The sequence below is a fragment of the Falco biarmicus genome, chromosome 8 (genome assembly GCF_023638135.1).
Source record: "Falco biarmicus isolate bFalBia1 chromosome 8, bFalBia1.pri, whole genome shotgun sequence".
Taxonomy (NCBI): Eukaryota; Metazoa; Chordata; class Aves; order Falconiformes; family Falconidae; genus Falco; species Falco biarmicus.
Window position 1 is genome coordinate 25,366,278 of NC_079295.1, and position 9,248 is coordinate 25,375,525.

Genomic DNA, 9,248 nt, shown 5'->3' on the forward strand with positions numbered 1-9,248 from the left:
CCCCCGCCAGCCACCTCTCCCGCCTGCAAAATGCTGTCAGGGGGCTTAAGCGTCAGAGACGGGGATAATTATAAACCTCTCAAACCCGACGGGGTTTCATCTCCCTCCGACCGCAAACCTCCGCTCTCGGCCGCGCGGCGTGCGCAGTGTCCGCGGCGCTCGCCCCCCCAAAAGACAAGCGCGGGGCGAGGGGGGCGGCTGCGGCAGTCCGGGGGGGCCGTGGGACCCCCCCTCCGAGCCAGCCGGCCGCCCCCCTCGGCCTCACCAGGTTCCGCGCCCGCGGAACGGCACAGCGCTTTCCCACACGACGTTAACTTTTTACCAGGTTTATTTTACTTGTTATACACAGACGATACAAACGGGCAAAACCCGAAACATTTCTCAATGGAGCATGTACTGGTATAAATTATTCAGTTCCACAGACGTAACAGAACAAATATAAAAATCACAACATTCGATTTACATAAGAGTCAAAAATATACACACGTTTATGACCCTGAATTTCTATTAGGAAATTTCCCCGTCGAGTGTAATCTAGACTGAATATTTAGCCTGATGCATATTTCAGCTTGTAATTGTTTGTTTGTTTTCCATATAAAAATGCGTTAATTGTATAGATTTGCTACTCAAAATTCGAAGACTTACTATTCTGCTTCGCCGGGGGGAGGAGACCTGGAGGGGTATTAGTTCTCCTTCATTAATATAATAAGAGGTTTACAGGAAAGATCGCTCTTACTTTCGATGTGCATTTGATTCCCCAGGAAGTCAGATCTCGGTTAGCTACTTTATGAAAAAGTCAATTCCAAAACTAAATGCAGTAAAATATACAACTCACAATTCATCTTCACTGGACTACACTATGGTTACCAACAATTCAGTCGTCTATATCTTTTTTTTTTTTTTTTTTAGATTATTCATTACAAAGATTTACAGCAATATAAAGAAAGAGGGGGAAACTGCAAAGAAATTTGAAAAGAGTTTGTCAGCATATTTGGCACCTGTGGGGACCAGTAATGGATTTGGCACTTGGGGGCGGGGGGGGTGGGGGGGAATACCACAAAAATACTAATATTGCTGATGTCGAGCTATTCCTTTTAGAGAAAAATACAGAGGCAGTTAATTTTGCTTTTGGAAGGCGTCATGCTACTTTAATCGACTTTCCTACGAGACGTATTTCTGTTCTTTTGAAGGGAAAGCTGAGCTATTCCTTAGCTGTGTTAGCCCAGGGCACAGCGTAATTATTTCATGCGAGGAGCTGCAGAGAAAGTGAGAAACCCATTACTCGCTGCTACAGCTATGGACCACTCTACATTTCCAGAGGCATTTAGAAAGAGTGTTTACCTGGGGAGGGGCAAGGGGAAGAGGGAGCAAAGGTGGAAGGCGGGTAAAGAAATTTAAACAGGATCTAAGTTTTGTGACTTAACAATGAAAACAAAAAAAAAAAAAATCCGAACAAATAAGAAAGAAACGGAACCAAAGAAAAGTAATCGGTTACAATAAATTAAATACTATGTACAGGCATTTCACAGGCTCTTTTTTTTCCCCCACTGTTACTGTTATCCCCTAGTATCCATCCGTGGTGAAAGGAAGGAAGCGCTGTACGGTGTGAGAGTCTAAGCATCCTACTTATCAGTGGGTCTCGGAGCGGCGGTGCCCGCCGCACCCCCGGGGCGCCGCCGGGCCGGGCGGGGAGCGGGGCGGGGGGGCGGCGGCAGCCGCGGCTCTGCCTCCCTGCCTGCCTGCCGGGCCGGAGCCGGGGCCGGGGCCGGGGCCGGGCCGGGCCGGGGGTGCGGATGGGTCAGCTAGGGGCGGGGGTCAGTGCGCTAGCGCGGAGGAGTTATTGTGCAAAAGGACGGCGGGGCCGGGCGGGCCGCGCCTAGCTGTGCGAGTAGAAGCCGTAGTAGCCGATGTCCTTGGCGCAGGTCTTTTCGCAGTCCCGCTGGGTGAGCACCTCGCTCTTGAGGGGCGAGGAGCTCTCGGACACTGGGGTGTCCGAGGGGGAGATTCGCCTCCTTTTGGCCTGCTCGTAAATCCCAGAATCGGTGGAGTCGATGGACTTAATGGACGACGGCGTCTCGATCCAGCTGGAGTCGGACAAATCTTTGGGCTTGGAGTCCTCGGCGCCCGGCAAGGGGGACCGCTCGGGGGCCAGGCTCTCCGCCTCCTCCCCCAGGTAGGGGTTGCCGGCGGCCATGCGCGCCGCCGCCGCGCTGTTGGGCCAGCAGGAGAGCACGGAGCCCGACTTGCTGCAGTACTGCGGGGGGCTGCGGGCTCCCCAGCCCGAGGGGTCGGCGTAGTAGCCCAGCGGCCGCCCTGCGCAGCCGGCCGCCTGCAGGGGCAGCGCCTTGACGCCGGCGGCCGCGTAGGAAAGCAGCGTGGCCGCGTTGCCGGCGAAGTCGGTGGCCGTGTCGTAGGCGGAGGCGGCGAAGTCGAGGCGGTTGTTGGCGGGGGCGACGAACCAGCGCTGCGGCGAGGGGGCCCCCGGGTCCTCGGCTTGCTGTGGGGAGAGCAGCCCGTTGGTGTGGGGCACGCTGCGGTCGGCGCCGGGCCCCGGGCCGGCTCCTGCCCCGGGGTGGAAGCGGGACTTGGCGTAGTTACTCACGAACTGGTCCTGGAGGAAGGAGCCGGCCATGGCGTAGCGGGCCCCGGGCACGATCTGCGAGCGGGGCGAGTCGTTGGGGGAAGGCGTCAGCCGGTCCATGTCGCAGCCCGTGTAGATCCTGCCCAAGAGAAGGGGAGAGAGCTGGGTGTCCGCCGCAGCCCGGCGCGGCACCCGGCCGGCCGCAGCCCCGGGGGGGTTCGGGCCGGGCCAGCGGCCGCCCCACGGCGCTGCTGCCTGCCCGGGGGCCCGCGCTCCGCTCCGGGCTCGGCCTCTGCCGAGAGCCTTAACGGGGGAGGAGGATGGGGGTCGGCACGGAGAGCGAATCTTTGGGGACCGGCTGGCCGTTCGCTGGCAGGGCCGAGCGAGGGCCTCCGCTCCGGGCCGAGCCCGGCCTCCCAACGGCACGACATCCCGCGCCGTGACACAGCGACCGGTCCCGCCATATGCGCAACAGGCAACCCGGTCATCTGCCGCGCACGGCGTGAATGGCAGACTGCGGAATTATATCGGCTGTTTAACACTTATTATTGGGAGTCACAGACGAACCATCAACATCTTACCGAGTTTAAATTAAGCTAATCTTTAAACACCTACTGTAGGAAATGTAAAACCAGACACATCCAGTGTTCCCTGCGTGGCCTATATATAATTCTCCCATGCTGGGCTGCAATTTGCGATTATAAAAACTTTAATGGATGAATAACTACTATCTGTATTTAATTCAGGCTAAAACTGTGCTTTAATTAACCCTCCACGCCTCCTGGAATTTCTTATCCAAAATAAACTTGGCCCTTAAACAAATTCAACGTGCTAGACAACATTGAAGCTTCCCCCTCCCCCCGTCTCCTTTCAAGTGACGCCCTATAAAGTTGGGGTTTTCCTATTAAAAAGAGAAAAGCACTTGCGGCTGGGGGCGAAGGCCACGTGGCCTTCCCAAAGGCCATGCATCCTCCTGGCAGAGCTACCAGGAGAGGGGGCAGGGGCGGCTGCCGCCCTCCGGGGCACCACGGGCCGCCGGCCCGGCTCCCCCGCCACGGCCGCCGCGACCTCCACCCGTCGAGGGGGACCGGGCACAGCACAACTCGCTCCCCGAGGAGGGCCGGTGCTCGGGCCCCGGCCCCTTTCGCACGATTTCAGGCCTCGGCGTCGTTTCCACCCCTGGGCCAAGATGCCGCTGCTGGGGGTGGCCGGGCCGCTGTCGGAGCCAAGGGGGGGCTTGAGCAGGGGCTGAAGCTACGCGCGAGCACAGCCGCTGCCGGCCGCAGTTTGCAGGGGAAGCAGCGGGTTTCCCCTCTGGAAACCGCAGTCCCGTCCCGCAGTCCGAAGCCCGCAGCGGGGCAGGAGGCGCTCTGAGGCCGCCCGCCCCCCCGGGCGTGGGGGCCGCCCTGTACCGCCACCCCACGCTGGTCCGGGCCGGCCCGGTCTGGGCAGGGGCAGGGGGCGCCGGGCCGGCCGTACCCCGGGCCGGGGGAAGCCGCAGCCGCCGACGCCTGCGGGCCGGTATGTCGCCGTTGGGCTCCCGAGGGCCGGTAGAGGCGGCGGGGGGTGTCGGGGGCTGTGCCCCCCACGGAGCCGCACTCGGGGCGGCACCAGCCGCAGCTTCCGCCGCCGGCCGGGTCCAACGGCCGCACCGGGGCGCAGGGGGCCAAGGCGGGGGGGGCAGCGGCCGCGCGGGGACAGACCGCGATCAAAACTTCGGAGGCTTTAAGCTCCACCCAGAAGGAAGAGCTGGGGGGGGGGAAATCCAGCCCCAGACAAGAAAGACAACGACGAAATTTTCCTGGGGACACGGGCTGCGCGGAGCCCGGGGTGACGCACACCCGGCGGGCTGCTGGGGGACCGAGCCCCGGCTGCTCGGGCGCTGCTCCGGGAGCCCTGGCGCGCAAGCAAGGGGGAAACTTGGAAAGGGGCGCAGGGGTATGGGCCAACAACAGAACGGCCGCAAGTGCCAAAGCGGGATGTGGGCTCAGGTGCGGGCAGCGCGGCCCCGGGTGCGGAGGTGGCCGCAGGCTGCGCAGAGCTGCGCGGAGCCAGCCGGAGGGCTCGGGAAAAGCCTGGCGTGCCACGGTTCGGTGTGAAATGCAGCCAGCCCGCACCCCAAGGCTTCCCTCTTTGACATGTGTGTGCAGCCGGCAGAAGGGTAACAAAAATGCTGTTTACTTACGTGTCATAATTGTCTCGGAAGCCTTTTGCGAAGGGGTTGTGGTCTATTTTCAGCTGTGTGATCTGGGGAAAGAGGACCAGAGCGCACGTTGTGAAAGCCTGGAAAACACACTCTGCTGCAGCCAACACGTTTCTAAAAGGATCAGGCTTTACTCTAGTCGATCAAATTGCCTTTAAAGCGTAAAAAATAAAGCTTTGCCATGCTCATAGACATCACGGTCTAATTTTAAGATTTACTTTATTGTTGTAAGGAGAGCGATAAGAATTAATATTTAACCCCAAGTTTTAAGGCGTGTTAGTAGTATTCCTGCTGCATGGGCATGAATACTGAAATCCAGAAATTAGGCAAATCGTACCGCAGAACGGTAGCTAAGAGTTTACATTTGCATCGAGCAAAATAATTAAAGCAGGAATGCAGAGTGAACATATGTCATTTGAAAGAGGGGGCACCAGTCTGTAGCAAAGCCAGACCACTCCGAAACGTAGCCAGGCATTAACGAGCTTTTAATTTGAGGAAGTTGCTCCGTCACCCCCGGCGCAATCAATGAGGTTGTTAATTGATCTTTGCAGACTTAAAGCTTAAGCTAACAGCTTAACGGCTAACCGAGCCGTTTCCGACTGGAAGACAAATGCCGCGGAGAAGCGCCCAGCTGCGGGCGGAGCGGCACCGCTGCCGGCGGGACTCCTGTCCGGCCCAGGGGGGCAGCGCCGCTGCGGGCGGGCGAGCGGCCGCCCGGGGGTCCCGGGGCACAGGCGCCGCGGGGAGGGCCAGGGGCACGACGGCTCAAAGCGGGGAGCCGGGGAGCCCCGTCCCCCGGCGCCGGAGAGCCGCGGGGGGCAGCGGGCCGGGCCGGCCTCGGCGGGATGCCCTGCAGGGAGCGCGGGCGGAATGAAGCGGGGAGCTCTTTACATCGGTGTTCTGGTAGGCGGTGACTGCTATGAACTGCGTCTCGGGGAAGGTGAAGGTCTGCACTCTGCCCGGCTGGTTGGTGTCCTCCGTCCCGTCTTCGTTCACCTCCACCACATGCAAGCGGGGCTGGTACTTGTGGAGGGACTGCAAAACCACCATCTGTCGGGCAGAGGAAAAGGAGGGAGGGGGCCGCGGGAAGAGGAGGAAATGAGAGCGAGAAGGACCGGTAGAGCGATGCCCGCGGGCTGCTGGGCTCGGCCGCCGGCTCCCCGGGACGGCTGCGGACGCCTCGGCCGCGGCGGGCGTCGTCGTCAGCCCGGGTAGCGCGCTCGGGGTCGGTGAGGCCCGTGGCAAAATAAACGGGAGGGCTTCCTCCACCCCCACCTCCCCTTTTATTTTCACCTAACGACACGATCTAAAAAAAAAAACAAACCAACCAACAAAAAAAACCCTAAAAACGCGCCCTTTCGAAAAACGGCAGGATTTTGCCCGAAGCAATAAAAAAAAAAAGTCTGGCAGAGCGTCTGCGTCTCCCCCACTGACCTGCCCGTTGTTGTTTGATGCTCCTTTATTGTTTGTAAGTTTTAGTTTCCCAAAGGAGATTTCCTGGCGCATCCAGTGGGCTCCCGTGTTGGGGGAGTCGGGGTGCATGTACACCCGGTTGCCTAAGCAAAACAACAAAAAACACAACCACATCACAGTTCTCGCGTGTACCCCGGCTCTGCCACTGCGGCGGCACACGAGGTCGAAGGACCCCGTTAAGTCAGCGGTATGTCACTGGCGAAACTCCCCTCCTTTTAACCGAGAAACATTAAAACAGCGTTTTCCGAACGCCTTTTACTTTCTCCTTCCACCCTCCTTTTTTTTTTTTTTTTTTTTTTTTTAAAAGCATCATTGGCCTGTTCTCCTTTAAGTCGCCAGAGCCAGTCCACAAAGGCTGTAATTAATCATTCTCACCTACATATGTGTCGGGAAAAGTGTTAATTGGAGGAACTTGCCTTGTACATTGGTGTCCGCCTTGCCGCAAGGAACCCATTTGCCTCCCTGAAATCTCCAGTGGTTGGGATCCGCCAAAATTACATCCACAAAAATATTGTAGTGAGCCGTGGGGTCGAGACCAGAAATATTAAAACTTAGGAAAGGGAACATTCGCCTATAAAAAAGGAAAGAAAAAAAAAAAGGAAAGAAGGAAAGCAAGCCACCGGCAGCGACAAGCACACGCGGGGGAACCAGCCCGTTGTGCTTCATCCTCGCGGCTCCCGGTAGCGAGAAATAAAAATCCAAAGGAACTCCCTCCCGGAACGCCGGGCTCTCCGCGGGGAAGGGACGAGGACCGCGGGCACGGGGACCCGCGGGGGGGCAGGGAGGGCTGCCCGGCGGCGACCGGCACGGCGGGGACCGGCACCGCCGCTCCCGGTGCCCGGCGCAGGGGCCCCGGCGGCGGGCGGGCGAGCGACTCCCCCCGGGGCGGCGGAGGCTCCGGGCGGCTCCCCCGGCGGCTCAGCCCCGACCCGCGGCGCGGGTCCGCGCGGTGGCTTACCTCCCCTGCTTCGTGATGATCATCTCCGTCTGGTGCCGGTGAAATTTCAGCCAGAGTGGCCTGTTGCACAGGTAGACCTGAGCCTTGCCGGGAACTAGCCCCGGCTGGGTGGAGGAGAACTGGTAGAAAGGTGCCCCTTGGTAGGAATGGCCATACTGCTGGGGGTAAGGGTAGCCCGCCGTGGGGTAGCCTTGCGGAGAAGAGTTGGACAGGAGGCTGTTATAAGCTCCGTTGGTGATCACAGGATGGTGAGCCATGTAGCGGCTGGGGCTGGCGATGGAGAAGGCTGGGTGAGCAGGTCCATGCTGGCTGGGGTAAGGGAACATGGTACTAGGAGCAGAGGCAGCAGACTGGGGCTGGCTGGACTGAGAGAGCAGATAGCGATCTGCAGCAGATCCATCGAAACTGTGACGAAGCTCAGAGACCCCGTCCAAGACGGGAGAGAGTTTATTTCTCTGGACGTCCCCTGGTGTGTCCTTGGAGTCAGGAAAATTGTCTGTATCTGACTGATTCGTCATCCCCCTGGTAATTTTTTTCAAAGGTGAACTTCTCTCCAGGTTGTCAGTGGTCGAGATAATGGGATGATCATGCAAGGCAAGCTCAGATCCGCCTGCATGTGGGTAACTGCTGCTCACATTGAGAAATTTCTTGGAGAGCATGATAGAGGGAGAAAGACAATGCTCCAGCTGCATAGCTCTAGCACCACAGTAATAACCCTTCAGTCCCTGGATCTGAAAGGGCTCCTTAGTATCAGAAGCTAGACATCCTGGGACCCTCACTAGACAGAAAGCACTTCATCCACCAAATGCTTCCCAAACGTTTGATTTACTTTTTTTTTTTTTTTTTTTTTTTTTTTTCCTCCTTCCCTGGGAGAAGAGATTGGCCAATTGACACTATGCAGCAATCAGGAAAGACTCACTTTTGATCTTGCTGCTTGTGGAGAGGATGAAACGGCTTCTGCCATTGGTTAACCGCTGACAGTAATTTAATTAGATAGACATTAATTAGGATAATCACCTGGCTCCTGGTCGCGACGATCATGGCAAATTGAAGGAGATGATTTTATTGTGAGATAGAAGGAAGGCGAAGGGGGAAGGGAAGAGTGTGTTTGCTGTAAGAGCTCATTATTATGTGACCTTTCCAGCATCTTTTTTTTTGTTGTTTTTTTTTGTTTTTCCCCGACTACGGCTGGAAAATAAATCACAAACCCCGCGGTTCCCCAAATCCTGCGCGCGTGCCCCCCGCCTTTGTGTGTCAGGCTGGCGAGCGGGTGCGGGGGTCTCCGGGGCCGGGCGGCCGCTGCCCTCAGCTCACCCCCGCCAGCTGCCTCCCCCCGCCCCCCCCCCCCTCCCCGCCCCCGGCCCCTGCGAGCGGCCCCCCCGGCGCAACGCCCCCACCTTCCCGCCCGCGCCTGCTCCGCGGGGGCAGCGCGTCCCCCGTCCCCGCTGGCAGCGCCCGCGCAGCATCTCCCTCAAGTTCTGAAATAACCATCAGCCCCGCAGCCGAGGCGCCCTAACGTACTGGCCGCGGTGCTCACGGGTTCTTCAGCAAATAAATATTTTATCCGGGACCCGAACGCCGGAGATCATCAGCCAAACGGCGCGGCAGGCAGCCCCCCGCCCGGCCCCGGGCTCCCGGCCGCCCGCTGCCTTCCCCCGCGGCCCCGGTCCCGCGGGCGGCGCCGCCAGGGGACCGCGCGTTTGTCGGGCGCTCGGCACCAGCCGCGCCCGGCCCGGCGGCAGCGCTCGGCCCCGGGGCGGCGACGGGGGAGCCCCCACGGCGGAGCCGCAGCCGCAGCCCCAGCACCCTCTGCCCGCGGGCGGCTCCGCAAGAGCCGCGGCCCCGGCCGAGCCCCGGCGCAGAGCGGCGGCGGCCCGGTGCGCGCTGCCGGCGGGACCAGGCCCGCGCTCCGGGAGGGGAGGGGGCCGGGGGGGGCTGCGGCCGCCGGCGGCCCGGGAGCGGGAAGGGACCGGCCGATGGACAGCGGGACCCACCGCGGCGCGAAGACGCGCCCGGGGACGCTCCTGCCGCCC

The 9,248-nt window shown here is 59.8% G+C and overlaps 1 protein-coding gene across 1 annotated transcript; it reads right to left on the reverse strand.

Moving 5' to 3' along the window:
* Positions 1-1,867: 1,867 nt before the first annotated feature.
* Positions 1,868-8,099, reverse strand: TBR1 (T-box brain transcription factor 1). Its single transcript, XM_056349818.1, has 6 exons — positions 7,216-8,099; positions 6,674-6,828; positions 6,219-6,340; positions 5,676-5,834; positions 4,767-4,828; positions 1,868-2,720 (listed from the first exon to the last, which is right to left on the reverse strand). The coding sequence occupies exons 1-6, from the start codon at positions 7,905-7,907 to the stop codon at positions 1,877-1,879; spliced, it is 2,034 nt and encodes a 677-aa protein (XP_056205793.1). The 5' UTR covers positions 7,908-8,099; the 3' UTR covers positions 1,868-1,876.
* Positions 8,100-9,248: the final 1,149 nt, after the last annotated feature.